The sequence below is a fragment of the Aethalodelphis obliquidens genome, unplaced genomic scaffold (assembly GCF_003676395.1).
Source record: "Aethalodelphis obliquidens isolate GAN/ISIS:26980383/991018 unplaced genomic scaffold, ASM367639v1 scaffold2, whole genome shotgun sequence".
Lineage (NCBI taxonomy): Eukaryota > Metazoa > Chordata > Mammalia > Artiodactyla > Delphinidae > Aethalodelphis > Aethalodelphis obliquidens.
Genome location: NW_020837946.1, coordinates 8482243 through 8503906, shown reverse-complemented (window position 1 = coordinate 8503906; position 21664 = coordinate 8482243). Strand labels below are relative to the sequence as shown.

Below are 21664 nucleotides of genomic sequence, written 5' to 3'. Positions count from 1 at the left end.
CTGGTGCCCTGCCCCACCCGCCAACTTCACTTCAAAGCAGCAGTCACCGGCAGCCCGGCCTCCAAAACTTCCTGTCCCCGAACCATGAGAACTCAGAAATCTATCTGCTCCAGGCCTCAGACCAATCTAGCTTGTGAAGGTCCATTTGCTCACATGATAATTTTCTGTCTTCCTCTACCTTCGGGTCCTGTACACCTAGTAGGTGTTCAATAAATGTTGGATGGATGGATGGGTGGATGGATGGATGAACGGCTCAGTTTCCCCGCGTCTGCCGCAGGGACTGCGGGAGGCGCCACCATTAGAGGCCTGGGGGAGAGCCTCCGCTCCGGCCCAGCAGCCGGCTAGAGCTGGGCGATCCCGGCCCACGGGCCGGGGGCCGGGCGGGGCGCAGCCCTCGGGGGCGTGTCCTCCCGGCCGCCGCCGCCGCCGTCTCCGCCGCCGCCGCTGCCGCTGCCCCCTCGAGAGGCAGGCAGCTGGCCAGGCAGGGCAGCAGCGGCCGCAGAAGGCGGGAGGCGGCGAGCATGGAGCGCGAGCTGGAGGCGCTGGCTGCTCGGCCCGCGCGCGCGACTGAGCAGCCCTTCCAGGCGCTGGTGGAGGCGGCGGGCGGCTGCGGGCAGGTGTTGCTGGTGGGAGAACTGTGGGAGCGCGAGCAGAGCCGCGCGCTGCTGTGGGACTTCGCCCGGGCGGTGTTCCCGCCCCAGCAAGCCGCGGGCAAGCCGGGCGGCGAGGCGGCCGAGGGCGCGGGGCCCGGGGCGCCGGGGGCGCAGAAGGTGCCCGCGACCCGGGCGCGCGCCATCCGCTCACCGCTGGTCTTCGTGCTGTGCCGCGCGTCATCGCTGGCAGCCCGGGAGCCGCGGCGCCACCTGCGGGAGATGCTGCGGGACGTGCGCAGCCGGCGGCGGCCCGGCGCGGCGTTGGTCGGGGTGCTGGTGGCCGAGGCGGAGCCCGAGGACGCGGTGGCTCCGGAGCTGCGGCTACTGGAGGCGCTGCTGCGCACGGTATTCGGCCGCCAGGCTGGAGGCCCGGTGCAGGCGGCTGCCTACTGCCCCGGCCACCCGGCTTCCAACTTGACTGTTCAGGCGGCCGCCTGCAGGGCCCTGCAAGCCGCCGGGCGCTTGCGACCAGGTGAGTGGGCTCTAGGTCCCGGACGGCGTGGGCGGGCGGCGGCTGGGGGAAGGCCAGCTTTTTTGGCCAGCTCCCCCTTCATGGTACACCGAGGTAAACTGAGGCCAGGAGAGAGGAGGTGCCTAGCACTAGGCCTCCCAGGTAGGGCGGAGCGGGCCCTGGGCAACGGGCCGAGTCTGTCCCGGGTGGATCCTGAGTGCAAGGGATTCTGAGTGCTTAGGAAAGCCGAGGGGGCAAGCAGAAGGCAGGGGAGGTTGGTGGAAAGAGGGCTGGACTGAGCTGGGCACAGATCTGGGATTGGGGGGGGAGGGGAGGAGGAGACGGGAAAGCCTTGGGATGCACCAGTTTCAAGGTGGGAGGAGGACAAAATTGGGACTAGGGGGCTATCCGGTGCCAGGAGCTTCTAGGACGCTCACAGCTAGGGATGCGCTAGAGACGCGACGGTGAAACGCCGCGGGGTCAAAAGAAGGCAAGGAATAAATGCCGGGGACTTGGAGGTGAGGGGAGAAAGGATGTGAGGGACTGAGGGCCTAGAGTTTACCAGTCCTTCTTGGCTACCCACTGCAGTGTCTCCCTCGCTTCCCTCCCCACTCTCCTGAAGTGTGGGGAGGGGAGTACGGGTCTTCTCCCAGCCCCAGTGACTGCTGCCATCAGCAAAAGGGTCAGAATCTCGTCCATCCGGATACACAGGGTTTTACAGAAGGTTTCCAGTGCCCCGAGATTAAAATATGGATGTTAAGTACAGCTGGATCTGGCAAAGCGGTGAAAAGCCGGAGTGATTTAGCTTCTAGCTTCTAGCTTCCTTCCCCCCACTCCTCTCCATCACCTGCCGCCCTCCAAGCTTTCCAGCCTCTGCCAACCTTCTTGCTAAAGAGTTAATGACGACAGAGGCTGTGTTCCGCCTCCCTGGGCATTGGTGTGTTAACTCAGCAACTGGGTGATGCCAGACTTACAGGGGTCGGGGGTGGGGCTTTTCCTGCAAGGAGACCTGGTACCTCTGATGTCGCAAATGTCACAGACTTACCTGCCAGCGTGGCCTGCCTAGGTGAAGACCATTCATCTCAGCTGTGGAGCCTGCCCTAACCTTCTCCTCCCCTTCCCACAACTCTTCTGTTGAGTCTGTGAGGAAGCCAGCTAAATTTGAAACTCAAGGACCAGCATTCTGAAAGACATGGAGAACGTCCTGAGGTGGACTGTCATTCGGGTTGTTGCTGCCGGTACCTTTGCTGACCTGGCCCCATGGGGAAAATTTTCTGTCCCCTAATGAGCCTGTGCCTAGAAATTCTCTGAGCCCTTTGTCTCTTAGACATCTCTTATTCCCAGGGAACAACTTTTTTTTTTTGAATTTTATTTTATTTATTATTTTATACAGCAGGTTCTTATTAGTTATCCATTTTATACATATTAGTGTATACATGTCAGTCCCAATCTACCAGTTCATCCCACCACCCCCCATCCCCCACCCCCAGGGAACAACTTTTAATTCCCCAGAGCCAAGCTTGCTCTGGGCTCCTAAACTTTTTTTACATTGCAGTTGCCTCAGAGAGAAAAGCCTTTTCTTCCATCCTCCTTTTCCTGACCAATCCCATCTCACCATTCAGGACTGGACTTCCTCCTCCAGAAAGCCTTCCCTGACCCGCCCACTCTCATTTGCAAGTTCACAAATGAAACCCGAACCTGCTTCTGCATGGTTTTGTCACTTTCCCTTGTGAGTTTAATCACCACTGTATTCCCATTTCCTGACACCCTGCTTGGCATGCAGAATCCTTGCCTCTTTTTAAACACTAACATTTCAAATTTTTAACATTTTGCAAGGGAATCATTCTATATATTGTGTTAAAGTCGATTGTACTTTTATCAAAACATACTGAACATGAAACCTTTCGTTAATGACTAAAGGTCACGGGTGTAATTATAACTCATTGTCCAGTAATTTCTTCCAGGCTTTTGCGGTGGGTTGCACCATGGATTCGTGCTACTGAGGTTTTGCTAGTGCTTGCAGAGCTTTCCAGTCTCTTTCTCACTGTCTGATGCCTATTCTTATACTTGTAGGTTGCCTGCCTCTTGGTAGTGCTCTTTTACCCAGTTTATGCTTAATTCAGATGCATTTTGGTTGAAAAACAAGGACCCAATCTTTTTAGAATTGGGTACAGATTAAGAGTAAATTGGCCCCAAGTAAAGAATTATGAGAAAGGATTTTCTGTGTCTTGGCTCTCCGGAGTCCTTTTTTAAAACTTTGTTCCAGTTGACCTTATTCCAGATAGTTAGGGATCTCAAGTAATCCCCAGATAACTGAGGTGGTACTATGATAAGGAAACTCGAATCGACATGTAATTGTTTTGTGTGTGATTATCAAAAAAGATTAATTCTATTTCTATTAAGAAATAGTTTGATGGCCATTTCAAGAATAGTTGAATGGCCATCATTAAAAAATCTACAAATAAAAAAATAAAAAAATCTACAAATAATAGGGACTTCCCTGGCAGTCCAGTGGTTAAGATGCCGCACTTCCAATGCAGGGGGCGCGGGTTTGAACCCTGGTAGGGGAACTAAGATCCCACATGCTGCGTGGCCCCCCCGCAAAAAAGTCTACAAATAATAAATGTTGGAGAGGGTATGGAGAAAAGGGAGCCCTCTGTACTGTTGGTGGGAATGTAAATTGGTGCAGCGATTATGGAAAACAGTATGGAGTTCCTCAAAAAAACAAAAATAGAGTCGCCCTATGATCCAGCAATTCCACTCCTGGGCATATACCCAGACAAAACTATAATTCGAAAAGATACACGCACCTCTATGTTGATAGCAGCACTATGTACAATAGCCAAGACATGGAAACAACCTAAATGTCCATTGATAGATGAATGGATAAAGATGTGATATATATATATCACATTGTGTGTGTGTATGTATATATATATATATATACACATACACACACAATGGAATATTACTCAGCCATAAAAAGAATGAAATAATGCCATTTGCAGCAACATGGATGCAACTAGAGATTATCATACTAAATGAAGTAAGTCAGAAAGAGAAAGACAAATACCATATGTTATCACTTATATGTGGAATCCTAAATGCGACACAAATGAACATACCTACAAAACAGAAACAAACTCTCAGACATAGAGAACAGACTTATGGTTGCCAAGGAGGAGGAGGGGTGGGGGAGGGAAGGATTGGGAGTTTGGAATTAGCAGATGCAAGCTACTGTATATAGGATGGATAAACACCAAGGTCCTACTGTATAGCACAGGGAACCATATTCAGTATCCTGTGAAAAAGCAGAATGGAAAAGAATATGAAAAAAGTATATATATGTATGACTGAGTGACTTTGCTGTACAGCCGAAATTAACACAACATCGTAAATCAACTAAACTTCAATAAAATTTAAAAAATAGTTTGAACTACAAATCCAGGGGTAGGGGGGCAATTACTGCTTCTTGAGTTTTTTCTTTGGTGCTATGTAATTGTAATTAATTTCATGTCATTTTTGTTACTGTAGTTTCTCCAACATGGTACCTACATAGAGTTTTTGCGAAGATGAAATTAGGTAATAGGTATATAAAAGCAGTCTTTCTTTTTGGTTTTTTTTTTTAAAGCTCAAAAACCTACCCCCTTTTGCAAATCAGAATCTTTCTTTTTTAATCAGGCAGTTAAAACTAGGGCAGTTGACAGTTGAAGCTCTTGGGTGGCTGAACAGAAAGTCTCTCAGTCGTGTCAAGCCCCATCTGACCCCACTGCCTCTTGGACCTTGTGTTCTTTCTAGCAGAAGGAGCGTGGGAGAGACCCGGCCTCCCAGGACTGCTGGCATGCTTTTCCTGGGGTCCCTGGAGCCGGGGGAAGGACCCAGATGCCACTTCCCCCAGTGACCCAGCTCAGGGTGAGTGTGTCGCCTTCCTAGCTTCCTGGACCCTGAGGGGGGCCTGGGGTTACGGTCACGTGCACACAGTGGACCATGGGGATGGAGTGGCCCACCATCGGCGAAGACGTTGCCTTGTGCGGGACGTGGGGATGAGCAACGTGAGGTGCCTTGACCCCCAGGCAGCTGGCACTCAGGCTGGGTCAGCGGGGCTCTCGCCCCAGGAGTCTCTGCCTAGGGAAGGGGTTGTGGGCGGGGCTGGAAGACAGTTGCCAGACGTAGGTGATGGGGCACCTGGAGCCAAATGCATTGTCTCCCCTGAGGATCCAGGGAGTTTAACAAGTGACTTTTGAGCTGGAGGTTGGGGGATTTTCTTAGAAATGGGAAGATTTGGAGAGGGAACACCATGAACAAAAGCTTGACAGCATGATGTCAAGCTCAGAAAAGAGTGCCCTGGGGGTGAGGTGCAGAATGAGACTGGTGAGGGCCGAGGATGAAGAGGAGAGTTGGAGTCACATCAGGGCCCTGGACCCAAGTCTCTCAGGAATAGGGAACCCTGGCGACTTCTGAGCAGGGGTGTGCGCTGATTAGGGTGTATAGCGAAGTGACTGGACTGCAGGAGCAGCGAGAGACCAGAGGCAGAGCCCACCTAGCGGGGGACTGCACCCTGCTGGAGCACTGAGGTCCCCACCTTGCTGGCTGTCACCTCCAAGAGGCCCTGAAGCTGTCTCCTCTCCCAGGCTCACTCACTACACAGCAGCTGCTCCTTCCATCCTGAGGAGAATCTCCAGTCTCCTATAACATAACATAATCACAGGAGTGTCTCCCCATCACCTTCGTCACATACCCAGATCTATGGCATGACTATCTCATCAGAATCACAGGCCCCACCCACACTCAAAGGAGGGGATTATGCAGGATAAGTACACCAAGGAATGGGAATCTTGGGGGCTGTCTTAGAATTCTGTCTACACAATTGAAAGCTCAAAAAATACAAAAGAAGAAACACAAATATTAAAAATCATTCATTTAATTCCCCCACTCAGAGTCAACTATAATTTGGGTAGACCATTCTGTCTGTCTGTCTATCTAGCTATCTATTTATATTGCCTTGTACTACTTAAATATTAATAAATTCACTTCTATATAATACATAAATCATCTGCAAAATGTATCACATATTTAATATATTTAATTGCAAAAATGTTAACTTCAACCTCTCCATCATCATTTTGGATGTATCTGGAAACTAAAGGGGAAAAAAAGCAAAGGAATCATAAACATTTTTTTTTTCTTTTTTTTTGGCTGCGTTGGGTCTTCTTTGCTGCGCTTGGGCTTTCTCTAGTAGCGGCGAGCAGGGGCTACTCTTCGTTGCGGTGCGCGGGCTTCTCATTGTGGTGGCTTCTCTTGTTGCGGAGCACGGACTCTCGGCACGTGGGCTTCAGTAGTTGTGGCTTGCGGTCTCTAGAGCGCAGGCTCAGCAGTTGTGGCCCACGGGCTTAGTTGCTCCACGGCATGTGGGACCTTCCTAGACCAGGGATCAAACCCATGTCCGCTGCATTGGCAAGCGGATTCTTAACCACTTCTCCACCAGGGAAGCCCTGTACGTCATTTTTAATGCCTGAATCCCATAATGTGACTGAGCCACAGTTTACTCAGCCAATCCCTTTGTCAGATATCGAATCAGTTAGGATGCTCTCAGCTATAGGTAAAGAAGCCATGACTCAAACTAGCAGAAGCAGACGAGGAATTCATCATCTCACCTAAAAGACAGTCTAGAAGTGGAGTCAGTTTCAGGGCTGGTTGATTTAGGGGTCCAGCAACACTTTCAAGGACCCAGGTTTTTTCCTTCTCTTTGCTGGGCCGTCCTCAGTGCTGTTTCATCCGTATGCTGGTAGCAAGATGGCTGGAGCAGTTCCACTAATTATTCCTAATTATTTCCTTAGGATAAAATCCTAGAAGTGGAATTGCTGGGTCAAAGGGTATGTACATTTTTAAGGTTTTCGCTACGTATTTTGTTGTGTTTTTAAAGCAGAGAGTCACTGGGGCCAACTCCTTCCCTTTCATTCCCAGCTTACCCACTCATAAACTTTATCTTCTCATTGGGTGATTCCTTCTCTTGTGTTCCAGGTAACTTCCAGGATCCTGAGGAGGAGCTGGCACTGACAGTCGTATATCCCAATGGAGATTGCGAGGATCCCAGAAAGGGGTCAGTAGCCTGTGATAGAGTTGCCTCCACCCCCACTGAGCCCGCCGGAGACTTGAGATGAAGGCTGGACCCGTGGCTGCCCCGGCTCTAACCTACAGACAGGGGGCTGGCTCTCACTGAGCTACCCTGCCTCCGTGTTGACCTTGGGATGCTACAAAACCCCACCTTCCAGGGGGCTGTTGCATTGACCTGTTACCAGCCAAGCAGCGGGACTTACTAAGCTAAGCAGGACCTAAGAAAGTGTATCCTCCGGGAATCTGCCCCCCCCTCGCATTTGCTCACTCTCTGGTCACTGTGGGGTTATTTTTTCTCTCTGTGCCGTGGTTTCTCTATGCCGTTGAGACAGCTGGCTATCTGCTTTGAGGTTCTGCGGTGCTGTGACATCCCATGATTGTTTGCATGAGTATCCATCATTTCAAGAGCAACTGGACTAGAAATCATCAGATCTGAGAGGGGAGCCTTGGACCTGTCACTCAACCTTTGGGTCTTCTGTTTCTCAAACACGTGAGGGCGCTACCAGCCTAGTGGCTCTCAGCCAGGGGCCAGGCTACCCGCTCCAGGCAGTATTGGAAATTTGTGTGTGTGTGTGTGCGTGTGTGTGCATGTGTGGTGTGCTGGGAGAGTCACTGCAACTGTGGGACACCCCTGGAATTTAGTGGGCATCTCACAATGTGCAGGGCAATCTCCAGCAGCACAGAATTGTTCCATTCAAAATGCCAATCATGGCAACTTTGAGAAACTGTAGATGAGACAATCTCCTCCCTGTCAAATTCTAGGAAGAGTCCCCCAGAGCAGAGAGAGTTGGGCTTCCTGGGGCTTTGGCTGCCAGAGCAAGGCAGAATAAAGATGCATTGCCACCCTGGGGGCCTTTAGGGCCAGAGCCAGTATGATCCCTGTGCTGCAGGCCCAGGGCGTAAATAGCTTTGCACATTCTTGAGAAGAAAGGACCATGTTTCTTCCTCATGTTGACATTAACTTTCTGTGCCGCGTTCTTTGAGAATAAAGATGCTAGGGACTAACCACAGCACCAAACAGAAGGAAAGTTAGGGGTATGGATTACAAGAGCATAGGATCTGTTCTCGATCTCAGGTCCTAACCCAAGGTCAAAGCAGACGAAGCCCAGAGGTGCCGAGTTCCTCAATCCTTTTTTCTCTGTTTATGAGTCAGTCAGGGTCAATGATGTTCCCTTAAAAGCCGGGAAGACCATCTGACTCTTCACTCAGAGAGGGAACTCTGTCTTAGCTCCCTTGTCTTTCTCACCTGCCCCTGGAGAAATTCAGTCTTTGGAATGGCAAGCACAGCTCCTGATTTTCCCAAGTAGAAAGCACTGTCTGAGGGAAGCAGCTAAATTCATTCGTTCACGCATGATTCACTCAGCAGACATGCAGTTGTGCCCAGCACTCTGCAAGATGCTACGTAACTTGTATTAGTTATTTCAGTTCTTGCTGTGATGGCGACCAAATGGGGAATGGGAAACCTTCTGTGGCCGAGGAGCTCTTTGATGCTAAGGAGGGGCCCTCCCTGCTCTATGCCTCAATTTGTTCTCTGTAATAGGGAGCCTGGTCCATATGAGTGTGAGGGCAGGTAGGATGACAGGAAGGATACAGCTGACTTCCTCCTACACAAAATGAATTGCTGTTGACTTTGTTTTAAAATGGGGAGCCCCATTCCTTGGACCTCTACCACCACGGCCACGGCCACCTCCCGGGAAGAGAGGAAGCAGGAGAGGAGCCCACGTTGCCTGTCAACCAAGTCCTCCAGCTGCCCTGAAGAGCGCAAGATGTTCGCCTGCGCAAGCTCGCCTGCACCCTGCTCTGATCCGAGTTGGATCCAGAGTTGCATACAGACCAATTTCTGCATCAGTGTTATCTCGACCAGAGGCTAGGGCTGGAGAGGGCTCTTCAGTACTTAATGGGGCCCAGAATGGTGTGTCTCAGTTAATCCAAAGGGAGTTTTAGACCAGTGCAATCAGCAGAGACATTGATACTACAGCCAATTTTATTGGTGCAGGTGCTACAGCAGTAGGAGTGGCTGATTCTGGTGCTGTTATGGGAACAGCCTTCGGCAGCCTCATCATTGGTTTCGCCAGAAACCCTTCGCTGAAGCAGCAACTGTTCTCATACGCTATCCTGGGATTTGACTTCTCTGAAGCTATGGGTCTCTTGTTTGACGGTTGCTTTCTTGATTTTGTTTGCCATATAACAGAAATTACTGCTTGAAATGTTGGCATTCATATTAATTACAGATATAATTCTGTGTATCTTACTGTGACTCCAAAAACTGTAGTATTGGTTTCATGGAAATGAATGTTATTTCCAAAGTCATTTCATTAAAGATGAAAACGTTAAAAAATAAAAAAATAAAATAAAATGGGGAGACTGGTATTTTTTTTTAATAAATTTATTTGTTTTATTTATTTATTTTTGGCTGCATTGGGTCTTCGTTGCTGCGCGCGGGCTTTCTCTAGTTGCCACGAGTGGGGGCTGCTCTTCGTTGCAGTGCGTGGGCTTCTCATTGCAGTGGCTTCTCGTTGTGGAGCACGGGCTCTAGGCACGCGGGCTTCAGTAGTTGTGGCTTGTGGGCTCTAGAGCGCAGGCTCAGTAGGTGTAACACCTGGGCTTAGTTGCTCTGCGGCATGTGGGATCTTCCCAGACCAGTGATCGAACCTGTGTCCCCTGCGTTGGCAGGCGGATTCTTAACCACTGCGCCACCAGGGAAGCCCCAAGACTGGTATTTTTGAAGCTGCTATATTTTTCTATTTCTCTGTTAATTTCTTTGTAATAATTTGGTTGAAGTTTTGTTATTTGATGGGGGGCGGGAGCTTCTTTTGAGTTAGGAAATTGTCTAAGGCAGAAGTCACAAGACAGTAGCCTCTGCTGTGTTTAAAAATCTTTTGTATTTGTTGCCAACATTTGAAACTTGGGAGATTGCATGTAAAAAAGCTGGTTTTCTGGGTGAAGGATGGGGCATGTTGTCCTCTCCAGTGTCCTGCATCCCTCCCGCCTACCTCTGCCACTCCTCTGCTTCTCTTCATCTGAATATGCCATTGCCTGGTCCTGGTCCAGGTGGGCAAGTGAGTTTGCAAGACTCTGGTATAAAAGGTGGTTTACTCATTATTTTTTCGTTACCTTCAGTATTTGCTGTGAATAGTTGAAGAGAGAAGGTCTGTCTTTACTGAGATTTGGGTTCTGCCTCCCAAATGTTGAACGGGACTGAGACCCATCTTTGCTTCCTTGAGAATGGCTAAGATACGCCCCATCCTTTCTGGAAATGTTGTTGCCGTCTTCTAGCAGACAGAAGAGTTAGGTAGCAGAAGGGATGGCTTTGGCAGTGGGTCTCTTCTCTAGGGACCCTTTACAAGGCACAAAGGTTGGGGTGGGCCTGTCTGAGGGCAGAATTAGGTCAGTGGTACCAGGAGCCATCGGTGAGGGGCCTCCAGTCAGGTCCCCGTGTGGGCTCTTCGGTGCTAATCTTTCTAATATGGCAGTGGTTGTGTTACTTCTGACTTGAATCAATAATTCCTAATATCTAATAAAACCAAACAGTACCTAATTGCCGGCTAATTGGAAACGGAATGGATCTTTATTCTCATAAAAGTGTTCCTTGAAGGGACCCTTGGGAGCAAGGCATCTGGTTAAATGGCAGATGGAATGGAATTCCATGGATAATAAATGGAATCGTCTGGCCTAAAGTCCCTCAGTCCCGCCCTGGGTGACATCTCCACAACCCTATTGGCTGGGATTGGAAAACGTGTAGCTGGAAAGTGTAAGTAGATATTTAAAAAGAGGGTTTTTTTTTTAAGAGATAGCATTTAACTTGGTATTTATTAGGGTGTGTGTCTGCACACGCGAATGTCTAACGAGATAAAATGGCCTTAACTGAGTCTCAGAGAACACTTTATACTACGTACGTCACAGTTTCCTCTCAAAATATTTGTTTACAAGACCTTCTGCACAAGAATCCCTTGGTTATCAAACCAAAGCTTAAGGCAAAGCTGCAAAGGGGTCAAGGGCTGAGGCCCCTACACCTGTGGTCTAAACAAGCCCCTCTTACGGGGGGCAGACCACCTAGGACCCCACCTCCCTGGGGAAGGTTGACAGTGGCCACGTTAACCTGAAAGCAGTCTATACTTCAAAGTGTAGCAGATCCGTGCTGCAGGGCTGCCCCTGTGGTCAGGAGGCTGCACTTTGTCCTGTTTGGGTGGCAAACATAGCCAGCACAGTAGAGGAGCCGGTTATTTTGTACCCAGATGACCCCCTTCTGACCTGGTTTTGTGTGTAAGTGGATCAAGGATTGGGACAGATGAGGAAGTTGGTCTGGGCAGCCTGCCATATGCTGACACGTGGAAAGTTCAAGGGGAAATGGAGAAGGCAGGGGTGACGCCCAGGACCCCACACGTTTCCTTCTGATGCCTTTGGCCCCTGGGCCAGAGCCCTCTGGCTGCCTTCTATTTGAGGCTGCCTAATACGGAGGAGAAACAGAGACTACCCCACTGGGCCATGCTGTGGTTCACAGGGATCTTGGAATTCGACTCCAAGGGACCGTGGTGTGCGACTGGGCGCTAGGGCTGCTGTGGGTCCAGGGCTCTGGCAAGAGAGAGAATCTTGTCTGGCTTCCTCCCTGAGCTGCTCAGCTCCAGCCAGGGTTCCTGCTGAAGTGCAGACAGTGAATTTCAGAGACCCTCAGGCAGAAATGCAGATGTTCAGTCTCAAGTCATGCTTGTTGCTGTCCTGCTCTGCACTTATATGGAGTAATTAGGCGCTTAGCTTAGTCCTTGGAGCCAAGCCCTCAGAATGAGTCCTGGCTGCAGAAACTCGGTCTCTGTCTTGACACATGAGTTCTTTCTCTCCCTCACTGTTTAACAAGGTCTTCTCAGAGCAGGGTGTTGCCTCAGATCATTACCCTAACCCCAGAATGCCTTCACTCTGACATCCCTCCCCTCCCCTGTCCCAGGTGCATAGCCCTCTCCAGAACAGCCCCTTGATCCCTGACAGGGGTGGGTCTCACTTTCAGATTCTGCCCCCTGATCTGGTCTGGCCCCCTACGTGCCACCAGCAAAGAGCAGCCATGATGGTGAAGCAGGCCAAGGGGCCAGGCCTGAATAGGAGGGCAGAGGGACTGAGACCTCGGGGTGAGTCTAGACCAGCCCTGTCTCAGAAGAACCTACCAGGCACATAGGTAGCTTTAAATTTTCTAGTGTCCACATTAGAAAAAAAAAAATCAAAAGAAACAGGTGAAATTAATTTTATGAACATTTTATTTAGCCCAGTATGTCCAAAATAGTATCATTTCAACTGTAAATATAAAAAAAAACTTTAATGAGGCATTTTGCGTCTCTGAAACCCTGTGAGAACTTTACACTTGCAGCCAATTCAGAAATTAAATTTTTATCCAATATACTTAATCTGTATTTAGATTTCATTAACTTTATAGTTGAAAAAATAGATTCACATCCTCAATTGTTCCAAAGATACTTAAAAAGTTTTCCAATGACTGAATTGGGTACCAGTCTTTAAATTTCAATAAAATACAATTTTAATTTAAAATCAGTTCCTGGGTTGCACTAGCCACGTTTCAAGTGGCCACCTGGGTCTAGTAGCCACTAGATAGGACAGCCAGAGTGCAGGAGGTCTCGCTTGAGGGTTCATTGTGGCTCCTCCCACCCCTGGCCACTTGCCCAGAGCTGGTTGGTCATCATAGACCCTCCCCCCGCCCCCAGCCACCCCTCCCCCAGCGAGGGAACAGTGGCTTCCAGCATCACTTCATCCAGGGCAGACTTCCGGTTGCCCATGATAGGCGTTGCCCTCCTGGACCCTGTCCTTAGAGGGAAGAGAGCCCAGCGTCTCCGATGGCTTCCCGGGTTCTTTCGTGCCTCAGTCCATCCAAAACAATTACAGCCCCAGCTGGGCGTTTCCCTCCAACCAAGCACATACCTACGGGAGGCCCGAGTCACCGTCTGCGTTTCACGTTTCTGCTCCCTGAATAAACGCTTTTACTCTGAAAGCACGTGGCCGGCGTGCTGTACAGGAAGCAACCACTAGCCTCGTGGCCAGTTTTATTCCGCGCTGTTCTATGCCAAGCCCTTGATTAGAGCACCTCCCCTCACAAGCTGCGCCAGGTAGGTGGACCAGCCCCCTCTACAGCAGGGCTCAGGTGACCCCAGGGCTGCTGTGCAACAGGGATTTGATCCCTGGTGTCCTGGCACCGACACCGCCCTTTCCACCTTATCGCTGTGCAGCTCAAAAAGCAGTCGAGCCCAGTCCTTGACAGGAGACCGAGCCCTCCTAAGACCCAGGATTCAAATGCCAGAAGGCTCGCGGGTTGAGGGGATGAGGGTGGGTAGAGGTGGGTGGTCATAGAGCGCTCGCCCCTTCCCATGTGCTCTGCCTTCTGGGGAACGCTGTGACCACTAGAGGGCGCCGCGCGGGCCAGGGAGGTGCTTCGGCGAAGCTTCGGACTGAATCCTGCTCAAGGTGGGCACATCCGCAAAGAAAAATCAGGGTCACGGTTTCCTCCCGTCACCCTGACAGAGATCCCCGCCTAGTGCGTAACTGTGTGAGCCCACAGCTGACCTCGTTTGGGTTTTGAGATCTTTTGTGTTATTCCTGTATTTGGAGGGAGATAGTTGTTTATGAACAGAGCACTGGGTAAGAATTCTTTCTGTGGTTTTACTGTGTCCTAAGTGTCCTCTAAAAAGAGCACATTTTAGAGTCGTGGAGAGGGCAGGGGTTTCTGAGACACTGGTCTGAGTTCTAGCCTTGTGCCAATAACTAACTGACCCTGTGTTGATCCATTCATCCAACAAATATTTATTGAGCACCAGCTATGTGCCTGACCCTGTACTAGTTACTCTAGGGGACACGAAGATGAATAAGATGTGACTGTGCCCTTGAGTAGTTCCTTGTTCAGTTGGGACATAGGCAAGAAGACATGATTATAGCTGTGTGGGTAAAGGCTGTAACAGGACACATGGTGGGGTGGTCAAGGAAGGCTTCCTGGAGGAGGTGCTGGGGATGAGGGGAAGAGGCCTTGAAGACAGAGCAGAGAGCAGGTACTGAGGTCAGAGACAAGGTACCATGCCCGCACAGCCTTTTTGGGAATCGGAGCAGTTCAGGATGGCCAGAGTGTGGCACACAGGGCAGAGGGGTGGGACATAAAGATGGAGGGTAAGCAGGGTTGGATGAAAGTCCTGGAGAAGCTTGGAGGAGACAGTCCCTGCCTTCCTTGTTTTGGGTAGTGCTCCAGGCTAGCTGTGAAGAATGGCCTGGAGAATTGTGCCATGGTGAGCAGGAAGTCAAGGCTGTTGGGAACTGTTGCGGCCAGGAAAGAAGAGGGGGAGATGAATAGTGGGTGATGGAGTGAGATGGGAGGCTGGGCTGGTGTGAGAGAGATTAGGGAGGACCATATCTGGTGCAGACCAGGTTGGGGGGACAGAACAGTCTATGGTGCCCTCTACCCACCCTCTCCCTGGGGGCCCTGCTTCAGTAGCTGATGGATGCCCTTCATCACACTGGGATCAAGGCAGGAGACACACATGCAGCGGGGGTGGGGGGTGGGGCCTCAATGTATGCAACTTTGAGGTCGTTGAATTAAGGAGCGTCAAGCAGAGATGCCTGGTAGGTGTGTGAGTCTGATGCTCTGGAGAGAGGGCAGGGCTGCAGGGGTACATTTTAGGGCCACCACCTTGTCCATAGCAATCCGAGGCATTGCACTCCCACAGCGAGAACGGGGAGTGAGAAGAAGCCTGTGCACAGAAACAGGGAAGAACAAAGCAGAAGAATAGAGCCCAAGATGGGGACTCGGGGTTTCAAGGAGCAGAGGCCGTGGTCAGAGTTGAATTTTGAAAAAGATTGCTCTGACTAAAGAGTGCAGAATGGAATGGAGAGGGAGAAGCCAGAGGCCTGGGACAGCAGAATGTCCAAGAAGAGAGGGACCTCTCAGAGGGCTCCCATGGGGCTCAGATGAGACTGTGGCAATTACAAGCTCAGCGTCCCAGCCAGAGAAGAATCGTCCTTCCATAGAGAATGTCTTCTTTTTGAAGAGCAGAGATGGCAAACTGGCCACCTCTCTGCTTTAAAACATTTAGAATTAGTTGCCAACATTTTTTTTTGAGATATAATTGACATATAACATTGTATTTGTTTTAGGTGTACAGCCTAATGATTTGGTATATGTGTATGCTGTGAACTGCTTATCACCCTAAGTTTAGTTAACATCCGTCCCTACACCAAGTTACAATTTTTTCTTGGGATCAGAACTTTTAAAATTTACTCTCTTAGCAACTTTCCAATATACAACTGTAAGTCGTCATGCTGTACATTCATCCCCAGGACTGATTTATCCTATAAATGGAAGTTTGTACCTTTCCACCCCCTTCACCCATTTCACCCAATTTGCCAACATGTACAATTCCGAGGATTTCACACAAAATTCCGATTTCTGGCTTTTCTTGGAAAAATCAGAAGCTCTCACGACAGTAGCCCTGCATTTGGCACTGCAACACTGTCGGAGCTGAGTAGCCATGGCTCTCTTTGGATGCGGCATCACTCTTCATTCTGTCACAGTCACCACCACCCCCTACTGCTTCCCTGACACTAGTGTCAGTTGCCGTGCACCATCCTGCTGAGCTGGTGTTTTCTTACACTCGGCCTGCTTCACTCATTCCCGTTAACTGTTAGCGTTTGTGTCTGATTCTTTTAGGAGTGTGGGGCGCACAATTATCTTTATGTGACGGATCAGCCAAAGTGCCTCTGTAAAATAATACTCCCACGCACTCAATCTGTTTGTTTTTCATGCACACCTCCAAGGTGAGCATCTTTCAATCTGAGCTACAGGTTCTTGAAAAGTGTTTAATAATTATATTTAATATATTTTAACAACCATAGCCTAAGAATACTAATTTAAAAAAAATTCACACATGCCCTGGGACTTCCCTGGCGGTCCAGTGGTTAAGATTCCACACTTCCAAAGCAGGGGGGCACGGGTTGGATCCCTGGTTGGGGAACTAAGATCTCACGTCACGAAACTTGGCCACAGGAGTTAAAAAAAAAAAAAATTCACACATACGCTCAAGTGTGTCATAAACCAAATTTTATTTCAACTGCAAAACATTGGCTTGTGCCACTGGGTTACATTGTTTCAAGAAGGCCTCAGAAATAAGCTTTAGTAGGTCACTATCCAGCTGAAGAGTAGCTTGATAAGGATAGTGGCTTTAAAATGCCACCATTTGTCACAAATCTTTGTCAAGGTTTTCTCAGTACTGACTATGGAAGTAAATTGTTTAGTAAAGCTGGTACAAGACTGCAGATGGCTATCACAACAGGCATTCCAAATTAGATACAATAAAAAACAGGAACCTGTCGCTACGGAGGGAGAGAGGAACTGGTCAGATGTAAGACAAGAACGGAAAATTTGTTTTTCCTTCAGAACACTTTTCACTGTATATCTTTTTATATTTCTGATTTTTAAACCATGTACAGTATTAACTATTCCAAATGTAAATAAAAACCTTCATTGTTCAACTTTATTATAAACCAGTGCTTGCTTAGGGATTCATCGTGCTATGATTGTAAAGCATTTATGTTTGGATTTCTTTGGAAGCTGGGCCCTGGTTTTTTAAAAAAAATGGAAAATCACCCTTCTAAGAAAACGCTCTTTGCCCTACCGGGATCCCTAAAGGCTTGGCTGGGGCGCGGGGTGGGCGCTGCAGGGAGACTTCCAGAGCAGCAGGTGGCGCTACGAGCCCCGCGAGCACCTCTCCTCAACCCGTTTTTCTCAGCAATGGCGGGTGACGGTGGCGGGGGGGCAGGGAGTCCTTTCTCTAGGGGTGGCTATTCTGAAGCCTGATCCCAGGTGCGGACGACGGTTTCCATTCCCGCGGGATCGCTGACCTCGAGGAGGGTTAGAGAACACCATGCAGCTCTCCGTGCACCCTCCCTCGCGAGGCGGGGCGGCAGTGGCGGCACGGAAGACACAGGCCTGGGGAGACTTCGCGCCAGGCGGCAGGCGGGACAGCGGGCAGCCCCGGGGCGGGCGGGGTCCTGGATGAGAAGCGAGCCGGTGGCCTGAAGAGGCGACTGACTGAACCGGGCACCCGGGGAGCCAGGCGGCGCGGCGGAGCGAGCGGGCAGGGAGTTGACAGACGGCGCGGCCGGTGCGGCGAGCGAGCGAGGGAGCGAGCGGGCGGGCTAGTACGGGGCGCAGCCATGATCACTTCAGCCGGTGAGTGGGATCGCAGCCGGCGCCGAAAGGGAGGAGACGCCACGCCGGCTTTTAGCTGAGTCAGGGCCGGTGACTGGGCACCTCCCGGCGGGGCACCGGCCTGCGCGGCTGCTCACTGCGCGAGGCTCACGACCCGGGCCGGGGGCTGGCAGTGTGGCCCGGGCTCTCCGGGGGCCCTCGCGACCCCCTCCGGCTCGGGGGAATCGCGCTGGGTTGACCGGCTCGTTCTTGCTCCGCAGCCACACCCCCGTGCCCGGACACGAGGGGCTTCCTGGGCCCTTCTCCGACCCCGACGTGTTTTCCTTAATTCTCTTCCTTCGGCGGTTGACCATGTGGGGCCGTCCGAGCCCAGCCCTTCCTTGCAGGTGGTTAGGGTGGGATGGTCCCCCAGTGCAGCCGGACTGTAAGGCAGCCCATGCTACTTAAGTACTTCTCGACCTGATCTAGCACCTTTCTCTTTAGAGGGAAATCTAAATTAAACTAGGCTTGAGGCGGGTCGTTTCTGGGTCTGTTCTAAGGATATTTAGTTAAAGCACCCGGAGAACTTTCGTGTTCGGTGAAGACAGCATCCTGAAAGCAGACATTATACTGAGAATCCAACTGTGGTTTTGAGGCTAGATGCTAACTATGCTGCCTTGAAGAAAGAACTCACGGGTGTCTGGGGCAGGTTTCCTACACTTAACCGTTGTGTGCGTAGATCGTGGAATGACGTTTGCAGCGGGATAAGCTGTAGAAGTCAGGTTTCAAGTGGAGATTTTTAAGTCCCGGGCTGCAGATTGATGTGCACGTAGCTGTCCACAGCCTCGGTGCCTTTTTTCGTGCCTGCTCACAAACTTTTTTCTCGTCCTGTTTTACTCTGCACTTGCCCCACAAGTGCTTTGCTCTAAACAGACTGATAATCAGAGGACAGTAACTTGTAAGGAGCTCCAAACCATGTGTTTATAAGGATTGCTTAAAGAAATTGGTGGAGACCCTGGGAGACATAATAGTTCTCTTTAAAGACTTGAAGAGCTGTCACGTATACGTGGGATTAGAGTTTTGTCTCCAGTGGTTACAAATAATTGGGAGATGAATTTTAGTTCAATGTAAGGAAAAGCTTTTCCATCCAGTCGGAGTTCTCTAAAGAGAAAATGAGCACTAAATTTCTTGCTGCTTGTAGACGTAGGCCTCACTGTTTTTGAGATCCCTCTACTTAGCCCACACCACCTTCATCTCTTGCCTGCCTTGCTTTGACAGCCTTAAGGTTTTGTTTTTCCAACAATTGCCTCCGTATAGTCCATTCTTCGTGCTGTAGTCAGAGTATTCTTTTTTAAACCGTAATCACATAATATTATTTTTCTGGTTAAAATCCTTCAGTGGTTTCCATTGTGCTTATAATAAAATCCAGGCTTATAGGCCTACATGATCTGATTCCTGGCTTGTCTTGTACTACTTTTTTTCTCTCTATACCCTAATCATACTGGCCTTTCTGTTCCTTGAATATGTCAGTTTCTCTCCTATCTCAGGCCCTGTCCCATTCTTTTCCCCCTTTCTAAACTCCTCTTCCTCAAGTTTTCCCTTAGCTTCTCAATCCTTAGTTTCCGCTCAGATGTTAGTCTCTCCTGATCATTCTATTAAAACATGCTGCATCTCTCCCCCTCAGCTGTCCCCTCTCTTCATTACAGTCCTGTAATTACTTTGTTTACTTGCCTGACTACTGTTTTTCTCTCTGTGGTAGAATTTTGGGCGGGAAACTTTTCATAATTCTTAGAACAACTGCCAAGCAGATGACAGAAGTTCAGAATTATTTCTCGAATGAAGAAATCAGTTAGCTAATCAAATCAATAAATCAGTCACCAGAGTATTTTAAGTAGAGGCTGAAACAACACTTGGTGGGGATTTACTAGACTTTAAACCTAATGATTTTTGAGGTCTTACTCTGAGACTCGGTGGTGATAGCATAGTGTGTATTCGTTACTGTCATTGGTTACGTTTACTAGATTACTTATCAGCTTCTGCTCCAAACCTTTTGTCACTTGGTTTCCTGTCCTTTGGCTCTCTATGGGTTAGGATCTGTCCCGGGTGCTAAACAGAACCTAACAGGTACTAGTTTGGATTAGTCAGTTTATTTGTTCATTTATTGCCTAGGCACTTGCAGGGTACTAAGAACACAGTGGTGAATAAGAGGTCAACATGCACTGTTAAGTTTTTCCAAGAGGTTTGGCTGTGAAAGGGAGCGGAGAGATAGAGATAGGTGGTTACTGGAGGGAGACGTGAGAATGAATTTTTTTTTTAACACAATAAAGGAAAATTATGCGTAAAAGCTTTAAAACAATAGTCTCCCACTCCTCTTTTCCCTTATTCATTGAGGCAACTGTTTTCAACTTTTAAGCTGTGTCTTCTGGAGCATACCTTTATATTTATAAATAATATGCTATTTAAAATAATGCTATAAATTGATACAGCAACTTTAGGTAATATCTGCTGACTTCATATTATGGCATAAGAAACTTTTTAGCATCCTGAAACATTCCCCATTCCCCAGGTGCGCCTCGTCCCGCATCTAAAGGTGAGTTCTGTTGTTTTTAAGATGAGAAATATTTGTGTATGAAGTGTAGGTATTTGATTTAGTTGTGTTCCACAGACAACGGCTGCATTTCTAAGCCAGGACAACCATATAACATAGTCATAAGTGAAACCAAACAGAGTATACAGAAATCCATCACCTCTTTTGGTAAAAGCAGTTCAGACATACCGTTGATTGATGATAAGGGAATGGGTAGCATTTTTAGTGTTTCGATAAAGCATTCTGCCATTTATGATCTGTTCCACATTTAAGGTACTCTTGTCTATCAGCTCTTCGATGTCACTAGTTCACAATCCCCCTCCCCTCCCCTGATTGCATTCTTTAATCTGTCTTCTCTTCATGCTGTCAATTCAACCTCTCTGTTCTGGGTTTGTTATACCAACCTAGAGTACCAAGAAGTTCCTTTTATCTGCTTTAATGCTTTTTGAACAGTAGTATGCCCTAGCTAGAACCATGGCATAGTTTTGTTTGCTAAATTTTGAAGCTATTTGGCAGACCTACACTTACCAGTTAGAAATGGCTACATCTCCTAAGGAAAGTTGCCTTGACACTTTGTATCAGCTCACAGTTTCAACTCAGTGTTCCAGCTCAGTGTTCCGGAATGATTTTAAGACCTACATGGAAAACATATCTGAGAGACAGTTTAGTTTCCTTCATGGTCCAAGGACGGTAATTTCCCACGTCTTTTTTTCTAATAATCCCTTTGATATATGACTGTATTTCAGGGTGCATTTTTTTGGAGAGGACTGTTATTTCCTTTACTCCCCAGTGTTAGTGCTAATCACCTCAGGGTCACATGGGGAATGCTGTGCTTCAGTAATTGAAGTCAGAACAAGTGAGATTGCTCATCATTTAGCAAAACCTTCTAGGTTACTTGTGATTACAACAGAGGTGCCTTAATATAGGCATCTTGAAATAATCGAATTATTTTATTCTGTGAGTTGATGACTAAATACTCCTGCTTTTGTAAATAATTTCATAACTCTTGGTTTATTTTGTGTGAATAATTTTATTCTAAAATTGTGTAGGAAAGTTTCTCATTTTGGTCAGTAAATTAGGCCAGTGATTGACTGTAATGAATATCAGTATGACAAGGAAGGCTTATGGCTCCATTACTGGACCCTATCCCCACAATTTCTAATTCAGTAGATCTGTGATGCGGCCAAGAATTTTTATTTTTAACAAGTTCCCAGGTAATGCTAATGCTAATTGATCCAGGAGCCATGCTTTGAAAACTGTTGAATTAGGCAAATAATGTGATATATATGGTATTATGAGGGTTTGATAACATAGTTAATTCTTAAAATTTGAAATATAAACCTTTTCAGTTTTAAAGAAAAATAATGATTCCTCTAGTGAAGTCACCCCTCAAAAAATACTTTTTTTTCCAACTCTTGATATATTTTTGACTAAGCATTAGTTTATCTTAGGATATGTATTTCATAATCATATACCTTTTGTCTTATAGCTGGAATAATTTCTCTTCTGGATGAAGAAGAACCACAGCTTAAGGTATGAGTTGAAGAAAAATTAACTGGGCTTAATATGAGTACTTTGAAGCTCTTTGAATTTACTGATAACTGTATATCTTCCACCATTTAAAATAGCCGTCCTACTTAGTCTATACCTAGTCACTGAAATCTAGCCCCAAAGGACAGGACAGTATTTTGGCA

At 48.4% G+C, this 21664-nt stretch overlaps 2 protein-coding genes and 1 pseudogene across 4 annotated transcripts in view; all 3 read left to right on the top strand.

Annotated features, from left to right (window-relative positions):
• Positions 1 to 521: 521 nt before the first annotated feature.
• CUNH2orf72 (chromosome unknown C2orf72 homolog) lies at positions 522 to 9416 on the top strand. Its single transcript, XM_027118719.1, has 3 exons — positions 522 to 1125; positions 4903 to 5016; positions 7126 to 9416. Exons 1-3 carry the CDS (start codon positions 522 to 524, stop codon positions 7263 to 7265), a joined length of 858 nt encoding a protein of 285 aa, XP_026974520.1. The 3' UTR covers positions 7266 to 9416.
• LOC113625193 (ATP synthase F(0) complex subunit C3, mitochondrial pseudogene) lies at positions 8836 to 9406 on the top strand (annotated as a pseudogene).
• A 7827-nt stretch (positions 9417 to 17243) lies between the features above and the next one.
• Positions 17244 to 21664, top strand: part of PSMD1 (proteasome 26S subunit, non-ATPase 1) — a 105241-nt gene continuing 100820 nt past the window's right edge. For 2 of the 3 annotated variants that reach the window (XM_027118680.1, XM_027118697.1), the window contains exons 1-2: positions 17244 to 17425; positions 21460 to 21503. In XM_027118680.1, the coding sequence (XP_026974481.1) occupies positions 17410 to 17425; positions 21460 to 21503 (60 nt within the window). In that variant the 5' untranslated portion in view covers positions 17244 to 17409. The remainder of the gene's footprint in view (positions 17426 to 21459; positions 21504 to 21664) is intronic. The other variant, XM_027118687.1, reaches the window with a different exon arrangement.